The sequence below is a fragment of the Terrapene carolina genome, unplaced genomic scaffold (assembly GCF_002925995.2).
Source record: "Terrapene carolina triunguis isolate 2854851 unplaced genomic scaffold, T_m_triunguis-2.0 Scaffold789, whole genome shotgun sequence".
NCBI classification, from domain to species: domain Eukaryota; kingdom Metazoa; phylum Chordata; order Testudines; family Emydidae; genus Terrapene; species Terrapene triunguis.
This window is the reverse complement of record NW_020665140.1, coordinates 3964492-3988412: the sequence shown is the minus strand read 5'-3', so window position 1 is coordinate 3988412 and position 23921 is coordinate 3964492. Positions and strand designations below refer to the sequence as shown.

General features: G+C 41.5%; 1 protein-coding gene across 1 annotated transcript in view; it reads left to right on the top strand.

Moving 5' to 3' along the window:
- The first annotated feature begins 1136 nt into the window (after nucleotides 1-1136).
- Nucleotides 1137-23921, top strand: part of GRID2 (glutamate ionotropic receptor delta type subunit 2) — a 1014260-nt gene continuing 991475 nt past the window's right edge. The window contains exon 1 of the mRNA XM_024197621.2: nucleotides 1137-1224. Coding sequence (XP_024053389.2) covers nucleotides 1137-1224 — 88 coding nt within the window. The remainder of the gene's footprint in view (nucleotides 1225-23921) is intronic.

Genomic DNA, 23921 nt, shown 5'->3' with positions numbered 1-23921 from the left:
GATTTTTTTTTTTTAAGCTGAGCATTACATTTCAAAAAAGGTCTTTTCCCCTCCTCTAGTGCATTTTTAGGCTGCATGCACTCCTGCTTGTCTTTTACTCCGTCCCAGCTGAAGATTTCAAGGAAGATGAGAGCTCTATTTTGCTTCTCCCTTGTATTGCAGATAGGGGGAGGAGGTGGTTATTAGAGGGGAGCCCCCCTCGCTTTTTCTCTGTCTCTCTAGCTGATAACACTATCGCTCGCTCGCTCTTCTCCTCCTAGGTGATCCATTTCTAGGCAACGTGCTGGAGCTGCCAGCTCTCTCTGCATCCCACCAGCAAAGCAAGCTCTAAAGCATCCTGCGGACCATCAGCTGCTTCCCTCTGCTTTGCTCCAGGCACTGCTTCTCTGTCTCCTGCCCTGTCCAACCACTACCTTGCGCGACACAGACAGCACGCTGGGCTTGATTTGCAGATTTCTCCACCAGTTGTGGGAAGCAATTTCTAAGCAGGGGGTGGGGGAAAATCTCTGCATTACTATCTGCATTACCTTGAAGTTCACTTTGTTTTTTGGCCTAGGGGGGGCTTTTCCTGCAGGAATCTGGCTTCTAGAACCGGGATCTCCTATTTACTTGATTCCCCGCTCCGCCTCCTTCCTTACTGAAGGCGAGTTATTTGCTGCGGGCTCCCGGGGTTTGGGGCTCTCGGGCCAAGAGGGTTTTGTGTGTGTGTGTGTGTGTGTGTGTGTGTGCGCGCGCGCGCGGTGTGTGTGTGTGGTGGGTTGGAAGTTGTTGTGCAGGCGCCGGGACTGAGCCGATCCCTGGACCCTGCGGAAGGATGGAGATGGTCTGACGAAGAGGCGCCTGCTGCCCAGAGAAGCAATCGGGCTGGATGGATTCGCTGCCCGAACTAACAGCAGCTGTGGTCGCTATGCCCAGAAGCCCCCCGAAGTAACGCGGGGCTCTTGTAAAGGAGAGGGGCGCCCCAAACCCTGGGCTCTCCCCCGAGCCATCAGCTACTGTACACAGGCAATCGGGATTTAAACAGTGTTCCGGCATCTCCAACTCTTGGGCTTGCTGCGCTGTCCTTCATTATCCTCCTTGTAAGAAGAGATCTGACGCTCTTTTAAAAAACAAAAAAAACTAAACCCCAGGAGGACATGGAAGTTTTCTCCCTCATCTTGGTTGTGTCCGTCTGGTGGACTCGAACCTGGGAAGCGGCGATTGCAGATTCAATCATACATATAGGTAAGGGGGTTACTGCATCTGCTGGTTACTTTTCGAGCTCGCCTTTGCAACGTCTCTCTCTCATTCGCGCTCTTTGCAGTCCCTTTTCCTTCTTGCCATCTTCTTTCCTGCTCTCCCTTTCCCCCTCCGTATCATTGCTTCCCATAAAGATCTTTGCTTTTCTCCCCCCTCCACCCCCCCCTTTTTTTTACAGTTGCTCTTTATTAACGGTTCTTGATGGATGATGTGTGTTTAAATCTTGGGTTTCGTATCTAGTGGCTTGGAGGGGTTTTTTTGGGGGGGTAGCGGGAGAGTTCACACACCCCCTGTATTTGCCCTTAGCACGAATCTTCCCCCCCACCCCCTTTCCCCGCGACTCACTAATTTGCCCTATCTGGGAACCCGAAAGTATCCCCCAGATGGTGTCTAATAACCACAGCCACCCCTCGCCGCCGCGGCGGAACAGGTGGTTTGGCAACGTGAGCTGTTGGGTTTCGCAAAGCAGCTCTGTGTGCAAGGGGAAGATGTCCCGTTTAGCCCCCCCGCTAACCCTTCCTTCCCTCCAGGGTAAGCGGCGCCGCTGCTATCCCAGCTGGAGGGGGCGGCGCAGCAGCAAGCCGGGGCCGCGTAAACCCGCTCCCGGAAGGATTCGGAGCCAGCTGCTGTGCAGACCGGGACTCGGGGTCCAGACGCACCTCCCTCTGCTCCGTCCCCGATCCGGGATTCTCACTCTTCCCCCGGCCCGGTCTTCACAGAGAGGGCAGCAGAGGCGGGTGGGGGCGTCCCCTCGGCCAGCGCTGTGGCGGAGTTAGGGGGACTAGGGGTTGCTGCTGCTGCCACCCTGGAAGGGGTTAAGGAGCCTGCCCTGGAGCTGCTTGTGGCCCCACCTATTGGCAGCATGATGGCCACACGGGGAGTCGGAGAGCTGGAGGGAGGGAGGCGCTGTGTGTGTATGATTATTATTCACAGCGCTGTCCGCAGCAAGCTCAAGCTGTAACCCACATTTCTATCCAGACAGAGAGGGGCATAGGGAACGAGAGACAGCTGGATCCCCCTCCATGTGGCAGCCCGGCCTGCCGGGGAACAGTCCCTCCCTCCCAGCCTCTCCTCTGCGCGCACGCCCCTTAGAAATAGGTGCCTATTGTTAAAGGGCATTTTATTCTCCCCGCCAGGGGACAGCGCGGGTTCCCCTGCTTTCCCCGGGGGGGATTTGCCTGGAGGGGAGATCTCTCCCCCCCCCCCCCCCATCGCTGAATGATCTGCAAACCCAAACAGACAGGAGGAACAAGAGCATACAAATGTGGATGCCTGACTGCAAGGCGGGCAATAAAATAAAAAGCCCAATCCCCCTGCTGGGGTCGGGGGGAGCTTGTTCTCAGGTGTCCGCCGTGCGGGAGCCTGGGTGTGCAAATGCAGCTAGTGCTCTGCCTCGGATCCCTTCTTGGCTTCCAGTGCCAGGCCCCTTAGATCCAGGGGGCTCGCCCGCTCTCTGAGGTTGCCTTTGTAAACATGTCTGTCTGTGCCTATCATTTATAGCAGCAGTGTGTGTAGCAGGGAAAGTAAGATCCGAATTTAGCATTCCATCCCTCCACTTGCAGCTTTGAAAGTGACACCAGCGTTGGGGCAGCTGTCCAACTCTTCATTTAAGATCGCCAGCCGCCCACCGGCTATCAATTCCCATGGGTACAGAACTTTACAGGGGTCAATCCTAATAGCTAGCCTTGACTGGAACCTCCAGTCTTCTCCTGAGGCAGAGCAATATGCCCTCCTTTTAAAGAGAGCATGGCTTATTAATTTCTTTGCAGTTGTAAACTATTAGTCACACTGCCTAGTGCTTTTGATTTTTAGGGGCTTATCACTCATTGACCACATCTTAGGGTTTGGGGTGACATCTTTACCGTGTAACAATCATCTACCTGATGTGGGAAAAGTGAATGCACTATATCCAGTCCTTTTTATTAAATGATCAGTTGCATGTACTGTAGCTGTTGGGTATAGTACCGACAGAGGAAAATATCTCCTTTCTTCTCTTTGCACTGGTAATTGTTGTTTCTATTTGTTATTGTTTAAACTTATTTATTTTATCTGGTATATAGGACACAAGTATTTACTGCTCCCCTCTTTCTTTAAAGTGCCATTGGTTGGTAGATGCATCAACACAGTAAATCCTCTGGGTGGAGGGAGGCGGGGGACCAAAGTGGTTGCTTCTCACACAATTAATTTGACTTGAAAGACAATTAGTACATTTGACAAGGGGATTAGCTCTTTTTATAGACTGCTTTATGTTGCCATGATACTGGCAAATTTATAATTGTTACACATAGCTCTAAATCGTTTTATAATTTAAAATTGAAAATAAATGACCTGCAATTACAGATACTTGAATGTCTAATAGGTCAGCAATTAAAACAGGCAATCCTGTAGAACTCAGAGGTGAAAACCATAATAATATCCAAAATGACCCTTAAATTTTGTATTCTAGGTTTTATGAAACCCTAATTTGATTGTTTCCATGTATAGGTAATATTAAGTTACAGATAATGCATTTGAGCAAGAATAATGAAAAGCCATTGTCAATTTAAGATGGCATGGTTTTTAGTTTTAATATTTTAAATAACAATAAAGGATGGGGGAGAGAATCAATCAACAAATTATTCTAATACTTGTGGATGGGATTTTCAAAGCCAAAGAAGAAAAGGAAATGTTTAAATTCTGGAGTAAAAGTAACACAGATATGTAATACAGATGCCCTCAGGCAATGAGCAAAATAAGAATAAGCTATTTTCATAATTCTACAATGTTAACATTTTCCACATGTTCAAGTGGAAAATATTTCTAATATAGAGAGCCCATGTATAGGGGAGGTTGGGCGGGGAGGGGGAGAATCTTGAAAAGAAATAGAACTAACATCCTAATCCTTTGCACATGTATTCCTTTATGATGGTATATATTCATTATAGTGCACTAACTGCCTCACTTGACTGCATGTTGAGTATTTGATATATTTACCATAAAAAGATTGTATTTCTGAATGTGTAACTATCCTATCAGACAGCTCAGTAGACTACCACAACACGAATGGCTACCTAGAATTAGCAGCTGTGATTAATATGTTGGGGATGGTGTGGGGAGTTTTTTGTGTTATGGAATACTGATTCATTTTTCTCTTCCAAACGAACACCCTTTTAATTATTCTAGTTGTATTTTCTGTTAATTTTTAGGGCAAATCAGTCTATTTTTCCAAAATATGTTCCTCTGAATAGTGATAGGGCTGCCCATAGTTAATGTTTCTGTTGGCTAAGTATTATAAATAGGAGTTGGCAGTTCAGAAAGCCTGCATTAAGCATGCTTATGAAAATGTTGAAATGGATCACCTCCACTGTAATTATCCTTACCCCTATATAAAAAGAGGGGGATATGACATGTCAGAATTATGCAGTTCTGTGTTATGTTGCTTCTCTGAGCCTGTGCATTGATTGAGTAATTTCCTCAGACTCGCATTACTTGATTGCTTAGAAGTTTCCTAATGATCTGTATGCTGTAGGAAGAACTCGAAAGCTGTGAGCAGAATGGCAATGATACTGTGTTTTATGAGGCTATTCAAAAAGTGGCTCTGATTTATGTAGCTCGAAAGCTCTGAAGTCTTTGAGATTAGCCACGCTGCCTGCTATTTTCTTCATACATCAGTCGTCCCACACTCTTTACTCCCTAAACACAACAGGAGTTTAGAACGGTGCCTTTAATTAAGCAGGGATTAGGTGGCATTTCTAGTCTACTGCAAGATTTGTGTATGGTTCATATCTTCTGCCAAGGGTCTTATATTTTGTAATAAGTGCTCACTCCTTTATCTTAGAGATATTACTGTGCACATACACCATGTACATGTGTTTATGTAATGCATAAATACACAAACACATGCCTGTATCAGATGAAGCAAAGCTGTCTGGGTCCGGTAGCAAAGAAAATCTTTATCGTATAAGCGCGCAGGTGTAAAATGTCATTACAATCACTTTAAAGAATAATGCAGTACAACTGTAGCACTACTTTAACCAGTAAGATTGCAGTATGCAAATGAAGTTAAGGTTACTATATATTGTATCTCTCGCCACCCAATAATACCCAATAGCATGCTGCTCCTAACTTTTTCCATATCAACTGGAAAGTTCAAAACACAAATTTGTGTCTTGCAGTTTTTTTTAAATAACAGAATTTTATAAAAACAATAATGCACCAAAACTTTTAGACAGCAAGCTCTTTTGCAGCAGGGATGATCCTGTACTAGATGGTGGTCAAGTGCACAGTGGGGTCCCAACCTTGTTAAGGTGTGTAGACACTAATTCAATATACACTTTTAATAATAGAGGAACAACTTGTATATTCAGTGGAGGCATGTTTTTTTCTGTTAAGATCTTGTGACATCCTTCAAATACCACCCGCACCCCCAAAAAAATTATGCAGGAAAAGTGAAAAAACTAGTATGGAAGTATACACATTAGCATCTCAGGATTTGCTTGATATTAAGTCTGTGTCGTACCACTCCAAGGAACTTTTATACTTTGGAGATCTGTGCCAGTATAAGAATCTGATCAGCTCCCTTGATGGGTGTGCCTTATAAGTAAAGTTTTGTTCAAATCTTTTTAGTATAGAACTTGTTTTATATACTTCATAATAAGCTCAGACATTTCTCACTGATACAGTATATCAGCATAAGTCCTAGCATTTTGCATACAAACCTTTACTTTTTATTGCTTGCTATGCCCATGTTTCTGCACCTATGTAGTATATTATTAAATAAATACCGTGCTGATCTTGTGATTAATATGGCCCTTGCTAACAATGATGTATTGCACATCAATAACTCATTAATATTGTAGTCCCACAAATATTTCATATTTGTGGAAATCTGTTTTGTATGGTACGGGAAATAAACAAGCACATGATAATAGGAAAAAATGAGTATTTCAATAGACCAAAAAGGCCTTCAGTTTTCTGTTCTACACTTCACTATAATTTGCCAGGGTAGCTTTTTTTTACAATGCTATGAAGTCATCAAGTACACAGCATAGCATATGTTTAGCAGCTAGTATGTTTTATTAATATATGAGAGTCTCCAAAATATATTGTACACTACATACTTAATGTCTTTATATGCATTATTGTTGAAATTCTCTTCCAAGAGCTTAGCACTGTTACGCCCTTTTGGGTCCCTACAATGTATTTTTAATGCTAATTACACTACTCATAGAAGGGAAAATCTTCTGTGCATAGATTATGGCTTGTTGTTGTCTTCTAAGGACATATTTGCCATTAGGTGTCACTGCTTTCTGAAGTGAGTTTCTTTGCAGTCACGTAGGGCCTGATCCAAAGCCTACTGAAATCACAGGAGTCTGTCCTTTGAGTCCAGTAGGCTTTGGATCAGGCCCATAGCTGACAGAGTATGATTTACTCAAAAGACTTAAGTGACTGCTTTTAGTGTCTTAGTGGCTGCTTAAATTACTTCAGGGTCTTCGTACTGTATACAGCTGAACAAATAAGCATCCTATTTCAAATGGCTTTTTAACAAATGTCTAACGTCAATTGTTGATACTATGTATGCTTTCAAATGACTAGTTATAGGTGCAGAGTCTTTATTCTCAGAGTGCTATCTCTGAAAATACCGTGTGTGTGTGTGTGTGTGTGTGTGTGTGTGTGTGGTGTGTGGTGGTGGGGATCCCTTATGGCTGAGACTGTTCCTGTTTAAATATACCAACTAAGGTTCGTTTAACTTAATGAACAAAGATATTAACTATGGTTCTCTTCTTCTCCCTCATCTTATAAAGCATGCGGTATTGGGTTACTCCTCCGATAAAGGCTTGAATTTACAGCCTGCTCTGAATTTACATTATCTGCTGTGACAGCTTGTAGAATTTATTGGGGAGCTTTTAAAAATATGTTTACTATTTAGCCTTTTCTGGCTATTTGTACTGTTGATCATTGTGTTTAGTTGTTTTACCTTATTGTAGCAAATTAATTTTTTTTTAATAATGGCATTGACAATATGTTTTAAGAGAGACAAAATTTATCTTGGTATGGGTTATAATGGTTTCTGGTTTTACGTTAAAATTTGCCAAAACACAACTTACCCTAACATATAAAATACTAAAATTTTATAATTTTATATACACTAAAATACCAGACAGGTGTTCAATTTTCAGTGGTGCAAATTGAGGGCACGGGCAATGTCCTGATGGATTTGGGACTGTAGACCTGTTATATTAAATGGAAACAGTTTTTATTGGTAAAAAGCAGAAAAAATGTCTAAACCCAGAAAATTTGTTTACATCATCTTAATAAGATCTACAGATTAACTAGTATTGATATATGGAAAGTGTTAATATGCCAAATGCCGTCAGACAATGTAATGCAAGAGTTCAATAAATATAGTTACCTTGTGCCCTTGAAAACTTAGAATATCATTGTGTCTGTGGTGTTGTGGGGTTTTTTTTTATTTATTTATTTTTTAAACCTGTTGATGTTTTGGACATTAGAAGGAGCTAGGATGACCAGACAGCAAGTGTGAAAAATTGGGATGGCAATGGGGGTAATAGGAGCCTACATAAGAGAGAGACCCCAAAATTGGGACTATCCCTATAAAATCGGGACATCTGGTTATCCTAGAAGGAGCTGATGGTCATCTGAGCTAATGAAACTGGCAAGCTGCTTCCAAAGTCCATATGCACTTCTAGGAATATCATCCTATCAGATTGTTGCATGTTGACACCCTGACTTCCCTATTGTGTTGCCTCTTGGTCCTCAAACTACCTCCACACACACCCCACCCTGCCCCCATATAAAGACCATCAACAACTAGGAAAGCAACCCATTGCAGGCCACAGTTACTAAAAATGGCTCTTGATAGACATAACTAATGTTGCATATGACTTGGATGCTAACGTAGACTGGTTCAAGTTGTTACTGACCAGTGTTGGAGAAAGCATGATAGGGACCAGGTGGAATGTGGAATGTCTAGCAAGTCATTTCTGCCAAATGTTGAAACAATTACATTATGCGAGCAGCCAAGCCATTGTCAACAGCAGTTGAGGTAGGACTGAAGTAATCCATGAATTATGAAAATTGTTGTCAAGGTTTCAGCATCCTAAAGTAGGTTAACCTAGAGGGTGCAGATAAGGAAATAGTTGTCTCCCATCCTGCCTGTTAGTGTAAAGGTGTAATGGTTTTTAATCTGGAAAGTGAGAGGGTGACAACTTAAATGCAGAGGGAGAGAGGAAAAGGCCTCTGTTCTCATCCCCCTTTTTCAGCTTTCAAAATGCTCCCTTGGATACGTACCACCAAAACTCTCCCCTGTGATATTCTCTCAGTACATGTCAGTTTTTACTTAGTAAATCTGGTTATTCTAGACCCTTAGTTGTGGAGGAGGAGGAGAAAGAGAAATGGGGCGATTGGCATGGTTCAGAAAAGACAACAATTAATAATAGTGCATATGACTTGGACAGTTGTTACTTTTCTATTTAAATGCCAGATGACCCAGAATAGCATTTTAGGCTGATAATGACATGGAGAAGAATTTGGGTGCTGAATATGAATTCTGGTAAGAGGTGGGACTTGGAACTGTGGCAATGTGGTGTCATTTTGTGATACTGAAGGGGGGGAGATTGTATCTGTTTTTGTGCAATGTTGGTTTTTGTTGTTTTTGAGCCTCATACTTGCTTTGGAACAGAAGTTGGCATGACATAGAAAGTACAGTATGAACTGTAGGAGAAGTGGTGAGCACTGAAAAAAAGATAACACTTCTTCAGTATACGCCAAGATAATCTAGTAACTACAATGTATATGTATAGTATTAAAACTATACCAAAGTCTTCCTGTATAAAAGTAAATACTGTAGTTTTAGGCAATTGTAAACTGATTGTAATAAGATTTGCAGGAGAAAGCTTAGATTTTAAGTAGCTTTCGTTACACACACGCACACGTTTTGGAATGACAGGGAAATATAGTGGAAGAAGATGAAATACAGAAGTTTCCTGAAAGTTTATTCTAGGTTTAGCTGACAAGGCATGCTCAAGAGGAAATTGAAAAGGAAGATGAGTGAAAAATGAAGGGAGAGGAAGAAATAAGATATCAAAGTTGAGAGCCTCCAGTACGCTGCAAGATTCTCTTCATGCAGGAATTCTGCAGCAGTTGCATTAAGTGGAAAAGATCTAAATCAGAGGGGGAAAACTGCAAAGGAACAGAATTTAAATGAAGAATTGTATGTGTATTTTAACTTATTAGATAACACTCTGTGCAAAAATGCTAATTATTCCTAATTGTTATATTTGCTTTTACCCATGAATAAAATATCACCTATCTTATAAAATATGCAGTGAAAATCATTAGATAATTCCTATTGGACTCTTTCATGCAGATTTAAAGAATTAAATCTTTTTTATTTCTTCATTACTTTTAAATCTTTAACTGTTTTTAATAAGTTAGATTGCTAAGGCTAATACTCAATGTACCAAACAATAATTGGTTGTTTTGCAGAACCTTTTTGCTTCTGCTACCCTGCGCACCCCGCACCAAATCTTCCGTGCAGACTCAAATGGAGGTAAAGATTTCATTATGTCTTTTTTGATAAGTTCTGGTTAATCTGCACCATGATGGAGCTGTGAACAGTAATATTTTTCACTGCTTTGATGGGAAGCAGCACATTGCTGTGGATAGAACACTGGATAGGGATTTAGTAGACCTCAGTCCTAGTCCTGTAGTCTCTGTGCCTCCGTTTACCCACTTTGTGTTCAGTGCTTTGAGATGAAGAGATGGCTTCTCTAGCACTTTTCATGTCCTACTTTATTATTATTTTTAAGTTAAGGTATAGAGGACATGGCCTATCTTTCCCATAGGTAGAGATTTGTGCAGTACGGAATAAAATACTTTAAAGTCCAACTTACAAAAATCTTACTTGATGCCCTACATTCTACATTCTTCTTTGTCTGCCTACATGGTTGGTGCCTGTTGGTGGTGCTGATGGGTAAAAATAAAACCACTGAAGTCAATTAGGAGCTCAAGTCCTGTTAACATTCAACTGGGCTTAGGCTCCTAAGTCACTCTGGTATTTTTGAAAATATCAGCCACTTTACTTACGTGTAGAGAGAGAGAGAGAGATGCCAGTTTCATTACACTTGCATTCTAACCCAGACTAGACTTGCACAGGCTGCCTGCATAAATGTTGAAAGTGTTTTGTTGCAGAAAGTCTTGCCTCTAACTTATAACTTTGGTGTCACATTACTGCCTGCATCTCATCATACCTGTTGACACCTGGCAAAACAAAAACAATAAAGTGATGGAAGGTATATAATGTGAGAGCGCTTAAGGCTGACAAGGACAAGTTGTACCATTGTTGGTGCCTGGCAAATCCAATAAGGACACGGATGTCAAAATGTAACACACTATAGCACCTGATCCAAAGCCCATTGAGGTCAATGGGGAGATGTTAGTTGAATTCCATGGGCTTTGGATCAGGCCTGTAGTGAGCACCATTAAAAACTGACCTTCACTGCACCATAGTATTTATCAGTTATGCAGTATTATCCATCTATTTGGAATAAGAAATGCTGCCAATCTCCGTAAACCTTTCCTCTGCAGTGAAAGGACCTCCCTCTCCTTCCCTGCCACCTTCTCTTTTCAAATGGAGTCTTTTTGTTCATTCTTATTAAAATGAAATTGTTGACAGTACACTTCATTTTACAAAGTTTTAAAGGAGAGAGTGGCAAATACAAAAGTTGATAAATGTCCTCTTTTAATGGTGCCCACAGGTCTGTGTAGTGTATAAGGTGAATGTGGGATTTGGTGAGATTCGTGGTCACACACACTGTGCATTTGCTTTAAGAAGTGTGGGAACACCAGAAAGTAAGTTTGCTTGTTTGTTTATTCCGTTCATGGCAGGTGAAGTGGGGGGAAATATGTTCAGGTTGTGGAATACAGTGCATTTCACTTTTAAGTCACTTACCAGAACCCAGCTTCTGTTTTCTAATGGCTGTTGATTGGTCTTAATCAGCTTCCTAGACAACAAGTGTCCATATCACTCCCACAAAAATTGGCATTGATTGGCACCCTTGCCTTGATAGGAAGATATGAATAGGGATGGAGACTAAATTACACTTCACGCAACATGCTCCAAACCAGGTTTCCATTAGGATGTGCACTGGCATGGGGCACTGTGGGGAACCTTGCAATGCCACTACCCATCTTTTTTTCTGATAAGACTTCTTTCTCCAGAGCTGTCAGTATTGAAACTGTCATAATTGCGAACATCAATTTAAATACATTCAAAAAGCAAAATGTTGTTTAGGATATTTTGATCTCTTATAAGGCGGGAAAATTTTCTAGACAGTAGAATCACAAGAAGCAATATCTGCATATCAATCCCTGCAATATAGTCTTGGGGCTTCTCATGTTTGGTCTAGCTAGTCAGACGACCTGCCTCCAGCAAAAGTTTATATCTGATTTAGAAAAAGATGAAACCAGAATATAACTTCATAGTTTTGCGGTGCGTTTTGGAGGTTCTCAAGTACTCTTGACTGGATTTTGATACCGAGATTGTGAACAGGATAAAGATTTGACCACAAGGCCACTTCACATTCTGCTGATAGAAGTATAACAACCATATGGCAACCACAGCAATTGCTTTCATGGAAATGGATATTACATACTTCACTGCAGTTGAGCTGCTTGAAATAAGGAGAAGGCACCCCATGTAATTAGCCAACTCTCCATATGTGATCCATGGTCTCTAGTTTGAGATGTTCTGAAAATTCCTTCTTGATCACTGCAGGCTTGATCAGTCTATGCCTCAAAATTTGAGGCTGAATGTAGCATGTAACTAGATATGTTCAAACTGGCTCTCTACATTTGAAACCTCTCCGCCACCAAACTTGAGGAATCTTTGAATTTGAACTGAGATCCAAACTTTGACTCAGACTTTCACTCCACCAACAACTTTTTTGTTTGTTTTTTAATTTAGCACGTGTGGGTGGAAATTTTGTCTGTACTTAATCCTTTTTGGAGTCTTATTGAACTCTTTTTGGCCCTGTGATTTCTTGTGGCCATAGATTCATTATGCAGCATATAACCAACCTGGGAGAAAGTATTTCTTTTTCTCCACCCTTTCCATAGCCCCACGTGTACCTCTATGCTTGGACCCAAGGTCTAAGTACCCCTCTCTGTAGCCTATAGGATGGATTAGATTAAGAAATAAGTAGAAGTTAGGCAATTTAGGCCCCAAGCCTATGTGTAAAGGAGTATGGGAAATTTAGAATTGCTAGGGGGAGAAATTTAGAGAGAAGCTTGGAGACAGTAAGATGGGAAATTCAAAGTTAGCAAGGACATGACCCACGGTTATGTAGCTGCTACATTTTGGATATAACTGGTTTGAGCAAGATTTTTAACAAGTGTGTTTGAGAATTGTGGAACCTTTTATTAAAATGCTATCTATATTGATAGTATGGGGAGGACGTTGATGCAGATGTTAAGTTAAATAATCTGTAACTTAAAGAGCCAATAAGGGAAGTGGAAGAAATATAATTATGGTAAAAGCCGGTTTAATGTTACTTAGTATTGTAATGAATTATAAAAGGAGTAGCATTGCTAAATTGCAGGAGAGCTCATATTAACATCAAAAGGCTCCAGTTAGATTCTAGAACCATAAGGCTGTACTTACTGTCAGTAACACCTTTAAGTGTAAGTGTAACTGTAGTATTATCTAAGTTGTGGCTGCATGCCTGTTTGCTTAACTCATTTTTCTTTTAAATAAAGCTTAGTTTTACCTTTCAAAGCTTCACCGAGTGATCCTCTATTAAACTTTCTGTAACTGACGTAAAGGCTTCAACCTGAAAACTAAGTTGGATTTACTCCCCCATCTTAAACAACTTAGTATTAATTGGGAACATTTCAACATAAAGATCACACATGGAAATGTGTAAAGAGGAGGGGGAACCCTATCTCCCTCTTTTCTTTAATGGTTGCATATAGGGTGACCAGACAGCAAACATGAAAAATTGGGATGGGGGTGGGGGGTAATAGGAGCCTATATAAGAAAAAGACCCAAAAATCAGGTCTGTCCCTATAAAATCGGGACATCTGGTCACCCTAGTTGCATAGTTGGTTATAATTAGGGTGACCAGACAGCAAATGTGAAAAATCGGGACGGGGGATAATAGGAGCCTATATAAGAAAAAGACCCAAAAGTCAGGACTGTCCCTGTAAAATCGGGACATGTGGTCACTCTAGTTATAATGTAGACCCCAAATACAGTGAAGCTTTGAAGCATGTGTTTGAAGTCAGTGTGATTACTCAGTGCTTAATATTTAGCATTTAGTACTTAAATGCTTTGCTAGATTGGGACCCTAGTCCTTAATGACTTTTTCTATCAATATGGGTGTGATACAACACTCACTTGAAGCTAATGAAAAGGCTCCAATTGACTTCTGTGGGCTTTGTATCAGGCCTTATACAAGTATTTGAGATTAATAGGTCTTCAAAAGTTTGATCAGTGATCTCTAGTAACAGGGTTGCATGAGATGGAGGAGGAGGTAAGTATTCCCTGAAGGCAAGGAAGATAATGACATCATTTGGAAACTTAATGCTGAGGACCAAGTTCTGAAGGGTCTGGGGATGAACAAATCCTGTTCATTAATGTACCAGTTTATTACTTTCTGTGTTTTGTGCAAGGCTGTTGAATGTCCCTGAGGCTAGAATTAATTGGCTATTTGTTGTGTCAAGTGAAGAGTACAACAGTTTTAGGAAATAGGTTTATATTCTCCTATCCAGAATATGAAGGGAAAGAGAAACTCAATTCACATGAATGACATGCTGGGAGCATTTTGTACCAGTATCTTGAAATAAATAATAGAATATTAAAAATGTCCACCTATATGGCTTTGAACTTTGTAAAATTCCCTCCCACCCCTTTACTTAGTCTAATTTGACCTTTGGAACTAGCATTCAGTTTCTCTCCTCTTTCCCCCAAATGTTGGCAATGAAGAGAAAAATATGTGCTATTTAGGGCATGTCTACATGTACAGCGCTGCAGTGGCACAGTTGTACCGATGCTGCAGCGTGTCTGGTTAAGACTCTCTGCTGACAGGAGAGAGCTCTCCCATGGACATAATAAAACCACCTCCGCAGAAGCAGAAGCTATGTCAGTGGGAGAAGCTCTCCTGCAGACACAGCGCTTATGTCAGTGCATCTTATGTTGCTCGGGAGTAACTTATTCACACCCCTTAGCGACCTAAGTTATGCTGACATAAGCTGCAGTGTAGTCCTAGCCTTAGAAGCAACCCATGTTTGCTTTGAAGGCAGCTCCAGCACTAATTGCTGCCAAGTGAATTTTTAGAGAGAATAGGGTTCACTTGTAATGTGTTGCTCAAGTGCTATCTTAACAGTCTGAATTGTACGGTCTTTTATATCAACACAGTTTTTACTACTATTGTTTTAATAGTCTCTGTTGACAATAGTGAAATAACAGTGAGTGGTAGCCAATTTGAATGTAGATTCTGAAATGGCCCTCGTTTATGGAGGACGTTTGAGGAGTATGCCTTGGCTCTCTGCTGTTATATTAAAATTCCAAAGTACTAACTTAGATTGAATGGTGCCGTGACAAAACACTACTACCATCTGCACATGAGAATATTATTTAAACAACCTCAATTCCTGGAAAGAGCAGACAAGTTTTGGAGTGAAGCAAGTCTGGCTCTAAATTAATATTCTAGTTTGAGGGTTCCCACACTGTTTTGTTGTGTGGCCCACAGCTCAACAGAGACATAACCAAAATCTCAGCTGATGTAAATTTGGCATAATTCCTTCTTAGTCAGTGGAGCTATGCCCACTTACACCAGTTGAGAATCTGGCCCACAGTTGAGCAAGACACTACCTCCCATTCACAGTTGTATGTAACACCTCTCCTTCCACCACAGTCCCATAACAGCTCTGTGACAACTGCAGCAATAGTTAACATGGCACAATAACATTAGTCACAGAGTATTCTTCTATCTAGAGAGCTTTATTGCAGTTCAGCGGCTGATAATGAGAAAAGCCAATACCATATGCTTAGACATTACCCACAGACCAATCCTCAGAAGACCTGTCACATACTGACATTTAGGAAAGCTTCATGTTGAGGAGAACAATGTGCTTTGTATACCACATGAGACGTTCACATAGAGGGTTCATCTATGGTTGGAAAATAATCTCTTGTTGAAAGTGGTTGTCAACATCTATCACCCTCACCCCCATTCCCTCAGTGTTCATTTTGTTGGGGTTCAGAATTGTTTGGCTGATGCAATTTGGCCCTGTTTACACTTCTTGACACCATTCTAGAGAAATCTACAAAACTGCTGGGATGGGATGGCTGGAACACTTCGTGAAACAATGTCGAAACAGTTCAATTGCTTAAAAAAAGCATCAGCTGTTCTCCACGCAAGTTGTAGGAAAGATTCACTAATAAACATTACTGTGTATAGCTGTCTACATCCTAATGTAGAAATACCCATAGAAGTCCCAGAGATGTCAGATGAACAATTTTTTTTGTCAAAGGTTTTGATGAATGGCTAAATTTTTCAGTATTTATATAAGTGGAAAAACTTCATCATGAAATGGAAAATTTCAATTTGATTTAATTAGAATAGAAAGGAACAATGTATCAAATACTTAGATATTTTTTTGGCTCTCCCCCACCCCCAGAGGGGAGAGGAAGAATAAACCCAAATTTTATGAACACTGAAACGGTTTGGGTTCAAATGAAATCAAAGCTAAGCAATTTTTTCATTTAGAATTATTTAACACTTTAATACGTCAATGAATTTTATTATGAAACAAATGGTTGACTTAAAAATTTTTCATGGAAAATTACCATATTTCATCAGCTCTGCAATGAAGAAAATAATATGCCTTTTGTTGGAACTCTTTTTTTGTTTCCATTGTTCTTTGGGGCACGGACAATCTTTCTTCAGTGACTGGCACTATCCGGTTCATGACTGGGGCTCCTTCGTGCCACTGCAGTTCAAATACTAAATATAAGAATGAAAGGTATGAAAGTGGTGAAAAGGGAACTGGTTGCGTAGAAAAGGATTCCCACTCCTCACTTCCTTCCTACGCTGCTAAAACCTTGACCTCCACTTAAACTGACCCCCACAACAGTCCCTGTCTAGTGTCCCAATTTTTCACTTTGAAAATCTAGTCATTTTTGCAGCCACTTAAGGATCAGACAGTTGTGGAGCCAGGCTAGAATGAAAGAATTCTGGGCTTGGTCTCATGCTTTGCTCAGGAAAGTCTACTGTTACTGGACAATATCTTGGCTTACCCTGTGTGGGAAAGGCAATGTGTAGAATTAACTTCTATTCTGATAAGCAGATTTGTGTCCAGGGTAAAGAGAGTTGAATTTGTTTTATACTCTGAGAGTGAGTTATCATAATCTCTTGCGGGCAATTCTTATGCTACTGTGTTGCTGTATGTATTTGGGAAGGGGTTAGGGGACTGAATGAAGAGCAAAAAGACTGTCTCTGAAGTGTATGTTTAGGCCCCAAGACTTATGGATTTTCAGTATATTCTCTCTGGTAAGATGGTGAGGTAAAAAGGCTCCAGTTATCATGGCTGGGTGCTGAACAATCTGTACCAGTTGTATTGCAGAGGGAACTTGCATGAGGATATAGGAGGGGACTGGATTTGTCCATAAATCTCCCAGGCTACCTCCACCATTGCTTGTTCTCCTTATTTATATATTTTAACTACCTTTATTTTTGGCCATTGTAGTGCTGACCAATTTAAAGACCTACAGCCCTGGAGATTGAACATCAGGGGCTAATGAGGCTGAGCTCTACCTATTAAATCCCCTTTTCTTTATTTCTTTAAGCAAACAAAAGTTCTTTGTGGCAGATGCTTTTCTTTTCTCTGCTCTCCAGCATCACAACAGAGAACACCTGTCCCTCTCACCTTTGGTTAGGTGCTGCTGTAAGGAAGATGAGTCTTCTACTCCAGTCTCCACTAAGGGTATGTCTACACTGCAATTATACACCTGCAGCTGACGCATGTAGATGCTTGGGCTCTGGGACCCTCCCACCTTGCGGGGTCCCAAAGAGCAGGCTCCAGCATGAGTCTCAATATCTACACTGTAATTAAACAGCCCCAGAGCCCAAGTCCTTTGAGCCCAAGTCAGTTGACATGGGCCAGCCATGGACATATAACTGCAGTGCAGACATAACCTAAGAGTACAGGGCATGGTAGGGATCTAGTCCCTGAGAGGAGAACTCCCTTCACGGTAAGTATAGATAAGAGCTAAGAGGTATGCATGTTCATGGGCTGCTTTTTTCCCCCCCAGGTCCCTGTGGAACTTGAAAAATTTTAGCCTTCAGGGGCCAGATTTTTAAAGGTATTTAGGTGCTTAGCGATATAGAGAGGCATCTTGTTAGATTCTCAGAAGAACCGAATAGGAGGGTGGTTAAAACAGAAATGGGGTGAGGAGCTATGACCCAGTCATGGTGGAGGTGACCTGGCAGAGAGGTTGAATGTGGAACAAAGCAGCCTCTGAGCCACTGGGGTTGAGGTAGGGAGCAGAACTGTGGTGGGTAGTATGGAGGGTGCAGAAAGAGGAGTAGTGGAAAGTTAGAACTGCTGGGAGGACAACTTATTTCTCAAGGAGAGGGAAGAGCCCCAAACAGATTTTATTTGGAAGATCAAAAATGTATGTCTGTGGGGTAATATAAACACTTACTTGGGAGATAAGTGGGCAGGAAAAGGAGAGGTTTCTGCCATTCAGGCCAGCCTTGTTGGGCACCAGCCATCACTGAAGTTCATAATTTAATCACATAAAAACATTTGAAGTCCACCAATATGCTTGAACTGTTACTATTATTGTGATTTGAATTGCAGTAGTATGTAGAGTCCTGACTAAGACCAGGTCCCCATTGTCCTATAAGTGTACCTAGTAAGAGACGATCACTACCATGAAGAGCTTGCAGTCTAAAGAGACAATTCATAAAAGGAGGGGGAGAAAGAAGGTATTATCCTTGTTCGGTAGAACAGAGAATACAGGCATAGATTGGAGAAGTGACTTGCCCGATGCCATAGGAAGCTTGTGACAGAGAAACAAACTGAACCTACATCTCCCAAATCCCAAGCCACAAGATCATGCTTCCTATCGACGACCTGAGAACAATTTGGTCTCTGTGCTTCATCATTTTTGATGGAAATGGTGATGTGGACAACTGCCCGGTAGAAACCTGACTGACAGCACCAGCTCACTTCACGCACAGCACCAAATAGTTATCAGAAATAATGACTTCTGAACTTGTAATGAACTTGGCTAGATGTGAACCAGTAGCCTTGAGTTGTTGAAAACTGTCCCACTGCCGGTCCCTTGAGCTATCTATCTGTAGTGTATTATGTGAGTTAAATATTGGGTGCTTACACTGATACAAATTCTTATGGGATCTAGGATGAATTTTAGATTTTAATTTTACATGGGTTAACCACATAATTCATATAAAATATCAGTGTTTCTAATTTCCTGAAGCAGAGTCCTAATTGTCGCTTATTTTCTAATGTTCTAATTTTTGTCTGCTCATAAGCTTTTTGGATCATGTTTTATAGCAGGTGTTTCCATTTTATTTTGCAATATTATAGTATGTTACAAGATGCATTCTGTGAACTGTAGGTTACTGAGGATGTTTTCAGTCATCCATAAACACATACATATGCTGAATATGCATTTGATTGGTTTACTCTTTCCAGTAGATCTTGAGACTTTTTTTTTTCATCCATCCCTAAATTATTTGCATCAATTACATCCTTGAAAGAACTATACTCCATGAGAAATAATTATAGAATGGAAAACAAATCATTTGAGGTTATTGCAGTTTAGCTGAAAGCTTGGTACATTTTTGGCAGATCTGTATATTGGCACCAATTTAATAATGAGTGCATTTTTAACACTAGTTCTGTCCTCCATAACTGAGCTATTAATGTAACTTTAATCAACTGAACTAGCACAAGACATTTATAATTGATCAAGGGTCGCTAAACCAACATTTGAATGTAGATCAGCAGTATTTGTATAGGACAGTAAAGGTTAAAAAGCCACTGATTTTTCTACTTTAATGAGAACTTGCCTCAAATGGTAGTGTATATTTATAATATATTTCGACGCAATGATGTTTGCTAGTGAAGTCTTTCCATGCTATGTTTCCCTGATATATTGTGTGAGTTATTAGAATTCTCTAATTAACCTGGACTTGAGGCATTGACTCATTCCTGATCTGCTGTATCCCTAATCCTCTGCTGAAAATTTTAAAAGCTTTTTATTTATTTATTGGTCTGCAATTACAGTAGTAATGCACTGGGGCATGGAAATGCTCTAGAAAGTTTTTTGAATAAGTAAAGCAGCAAAGATGAGCCCAAATGAGTTTGTAGGATTACGTGTTTTTTAAAATTGTTTTGTGGCCTGCACAGCCTCATTAAGCTTAATGTCAACTGCCATGAAATTAAAAATAATTTGCAATTCATAATGTATTTGGAGCTTTGGTATCACTGTCGCTCACTGCTGTCAAGCGCAAACAAACAAAAAAAAATTAAAATCCTGGAAGGTGATCAGACCTGTTGGTGATGCTATATACTAGAGCATACTGAGCATGCTCTCTAGGAACAGTCCGGGGAGAGGGATAGCTCAGTGGTTTGAGCATTGGCCTGCTAAACCCAGAGTTGTGAGTTCAATCCTTGAGGGGGCCACTTAGGGATCCGGGGCACAAATCAGTACTTGGTCCTGCTAGTGAAGGCAGGGGGGCTGGACTCGATGACCTTTCAGGGTCCCTTCCAGTTCTATGAGATAGGTGTATCACCATATATTTAACAATGTATCAAGAGACATTTGGCCCATTGCCTTAAACATAAAAATCATTATCCTATTTCTGCCCCTATAGAAAGAAAGGTAAAGCTCCTGTTGCTTTCAGTGGGAGCAAGATTGCAGTATAGATAATTGTTTTGGCGCAGGTAATGACTTGTTCTCTTGTACAGCGCCTAGCACAATGGGAGTCCTGGTTTATGACTAGGACCTCCAGTCGCTATAGTAATACCAATCATTACATAGTATCATTTAATGTCTGGGCAAAATTGTTTCCCTGACTAAAGTGGCTGGGATGTGTGGGATAGGAACAAACCATAGGTGGGGATGACTCTAGACATACTAACCTAACCCTCAAATAGCTTAAGAGCTGAGTTGAGTAACTGATTTTTTCAGTTTGGTGGCCAAACCTATAAATCCCCTCAAATTCTGTTTCAGGTCAACCTGAACCAGAAGTCTTCCAGTTTTTCTTGTCAAAACAAAAACCTTCAAAAACGTTTGTTCTGGGTTCAACAAAATGTTTCATTAAATCAAAAATATTTCATTTGACCCAAAACCGTTTTTGATTTTATTTAATCTTCGGCTATATTCTTTTGCACTTTAAAAAAATAAATAAATCCAAATTTCAAAATGATACATCAGGCATGTCTACACTACCCCACAGTATGGACTATGGGGTGTGAACAGAAGTGCACGCTGAAGTGCTGCGCTCTAACTGCCCTATATGGATACTGAAGGTGCAAACTAAAACATAGTCCTCTTCAAACAGAACTATATTAGTGCAAAGTAGGAACCTTTTAGTTTATGCCCACAACATCAAAATGGGGGAGTTACAAAGCAGCTCTTTGGTGCATACTGCTATTCATACCCTGTAGTGTAAATGGTGGGGCATGTTCATAACCTCAAAATGAAAAGTTGAAACATTTTGTATTTTGAAAATATTGAAACTAAATGTTTTGACTTTCAAAAATCTTTTTCAGTTGAAACTATTTTGCAAATTGTTTATAAAAAAATTTAGTTTTGGGACAAAGAACTATTTGTAGGCAAAACTTCAACCAGTTTCCTCAGGATCCTTAGTTGTGCTACTAGTATTAAGTGTCAGGATGAAAAAAACTAGCCAGAGTAAATTGGCATAGATCAATCAATCAGCTACAAAGGCATTAGCCTGATTTAATAAGGTGAGGACTTACCTCTTATTTCTACTGCTTATGCTTTTGTGTATTTCACTCAGCTTGGATGGCTGTTTTTAGTCAGTTTCACTTTCTAGGTTACATGCACTAGTACAGGGGTCAACAACCTCTGGCACGCAGCTCTCCAGGGTAAGCACCCTGGCGGGTCGGGCCAGTTTGTTTACCTGCCGCATCAGCAGGTTCAGCCGAATGAGGCTCCCACTGGCCGCGGTCCACCATCCCAGGCCAATGGGGGCTGTGGGAAGTGACGCGGGCGAGGGATGTGCTGGCCGCAGCTTCTCGCTGCCCCCATTGGTCTGGGATGGCGAACTGCGGCCAGTGGGAGCCGCGATCAGCCGAACCTGCCGACGCGGCAGGTAAGCAAACTGGCCCGGCCCACCAGGGTGCTTACCCTGGCGAGCCGTGTGCCAGAGGTTGCCGACCCCTGCACTAGTACAATGCCTTGTTACCTGGGTTTCTGAGGATCCACAGGCCTAGAACCCTTGTCTGAAGACGTTGGGATAGTTGAGGCTGCCACATTGCCACTTGGAGGCTGCAGAGCTATAGCCCAGGAATGCTGTGGGGATGAGGCACTGCAGGAAGTATTGCCCAATGGGTCTGGAGTGACAGCACCCTGTGGCCTTCTGATTGGCCTTAGGGTGACCAGATGTCCCGATTTTATAGGGACAGTCCCGATATTTGGAGCTTTTTCTTACAATAGGCACCTATTACCCCCCACCCCCGTCCCGATTTTTCACACTTGCGGTCTGGTCACCCTAATTGGCCTGTGTTCCCTTTTTAATGGTGGCCTGACACACACACACACACACACACACACACACTGTGTGATACAGTTCACATTGTGTCACAATTTCTAAAGGATTGAATCAAGTTAAATGAGGGTGTTTGGCCACTAGCACAATTTAGTAATTATTAGAATCTAAAGATAGTTCAGATAATTTCACAGAAATGTTGGAAAAGAGATTTTCTATCTGTGCCACACAGAATAGAGAGAACTGTAGATATCTGAGATTGCCTGGTATCATTTAAAAGAAAACAAAATGGAATAGCTCAAAAATTAGGTGCTCCTCTTATAATTATTTTTACTAAAAAAAATTGTCCTCCTTTGGAAAAGATGTCTCAAGTTTGGGGGGGAGGGGCGGCAAAATTTTATATACTTCTGTTTATACCCATCCCTTCTGTGTATTTGCAAAGTTCATATTTTGGGGGGGGAGGGCAGATTTAAACTTAATTGAAGTCAGTAGAAGTATTCCCACTGGCTTTGGATTAGATCTTATGTGTGCTTGGTTTTTTGGGGGGGTTTAAAATCATTGTCCAGCAGTCTGATATTAAAAAGAATCCCTTCAGTAATGTACATATGATTCAAAGAAAACATTTTGGTAAGCTTTCAAATTTCCAGATGTAAATGTGAGGAGAGAAAACTACTGAACTCTTTTCTAAACACTCAAGCATTCTTTCTATTGTTTCATCTGAAGGGTGAAATAACTTTGATCCAGTAGTTATTTAATTTTAGGTATGAGATAGTGCAGGGAAACATACCATCACTGACAGCTGCTAAAGGCAGGACACCAGACTAGATGGAATATTGGGCTGTACTGAAGTCTGTACATGACCATTCCTATTGACCTAATAGATGGTTTGTCTTCACTGTGGCACCTGAGTACCTATGTTCATTAATAATACTGGAAAGGAAGGTTGGTATTATGGGTAAGGAACAGGACTGAGGCATGGGGACCTATGGATTCAGTTCCTGGCTCTGCCACAGGCTGCATGACCTTTGGAAAGTCATGGAAGTCCCAGTTCAGCCGGGTACTTAAGTGCACGAGGAATCCCATTTAAATCCATGGGACTGCTTGTGCTTAAAGTTAGGCACATGCCTGTTTTGAAGACCCCAGTTCATCTTTTTATTATGCCTTACTTCCCCATGGGGATAGTTACTTACGTAAGCCCCACTCCTGTTCACCATCCAGTACAAGGTTGTTAGAGATAGGGTAAGTCTGCTTTGTGGCTTTTTACACAACTTTGGGGTTGCTCAACGTGCTCTGCATTGAGTGCCAGTGTGTGTTCCTCTCAGGGGTGGCACCAGCACAGTAAGCACGTGCCTGGGGCGGCAAGTTGGGGGGAGCGGCCTGCCGGTCGCTGTGAGGGTGGCAGTCAGGCCACCTTCGGCAGCGTGCCTGTGGGAGGTCCGCCTAGGGTGACCAGATGTCCCGATAGGGACAGTCCTGATTTTGGGGTCTTTTTCTTATATAGGCTCTTATTACCCCCACCAACCCCTGTCCCCATTTTTCACACTTGCTGTCTGGTCACCCTAGGTCTGCCGGTCCCGCGGTTTCGGCTGCAATTCGGTGGCGGGTACGCCTAAGGCGCGTTACTGGTGGCCCTCCCGCAGGCATGCTGCCGAAGTCTGCTTGACTGCCATGCTTGGGGCGGCAAAATACATAGAGAGACCAGACCAACTCAGACAAACCACCAAGAATGAAGTTTTGTTTTCTAAGGAAACCTAGAACACAATTCCAGTCCAGCAGCTGCCTCTCTACTTGCCTCATGCTACCAGCTTTGGTGCTACCTGCTGGGAGGGCAGAGCGTACTTCCTGGCAGGAACCAGGAAGTTTTCACAGCATGCTGCAGTTTGTAGTCCACAGCTTGCTGTTCCCACA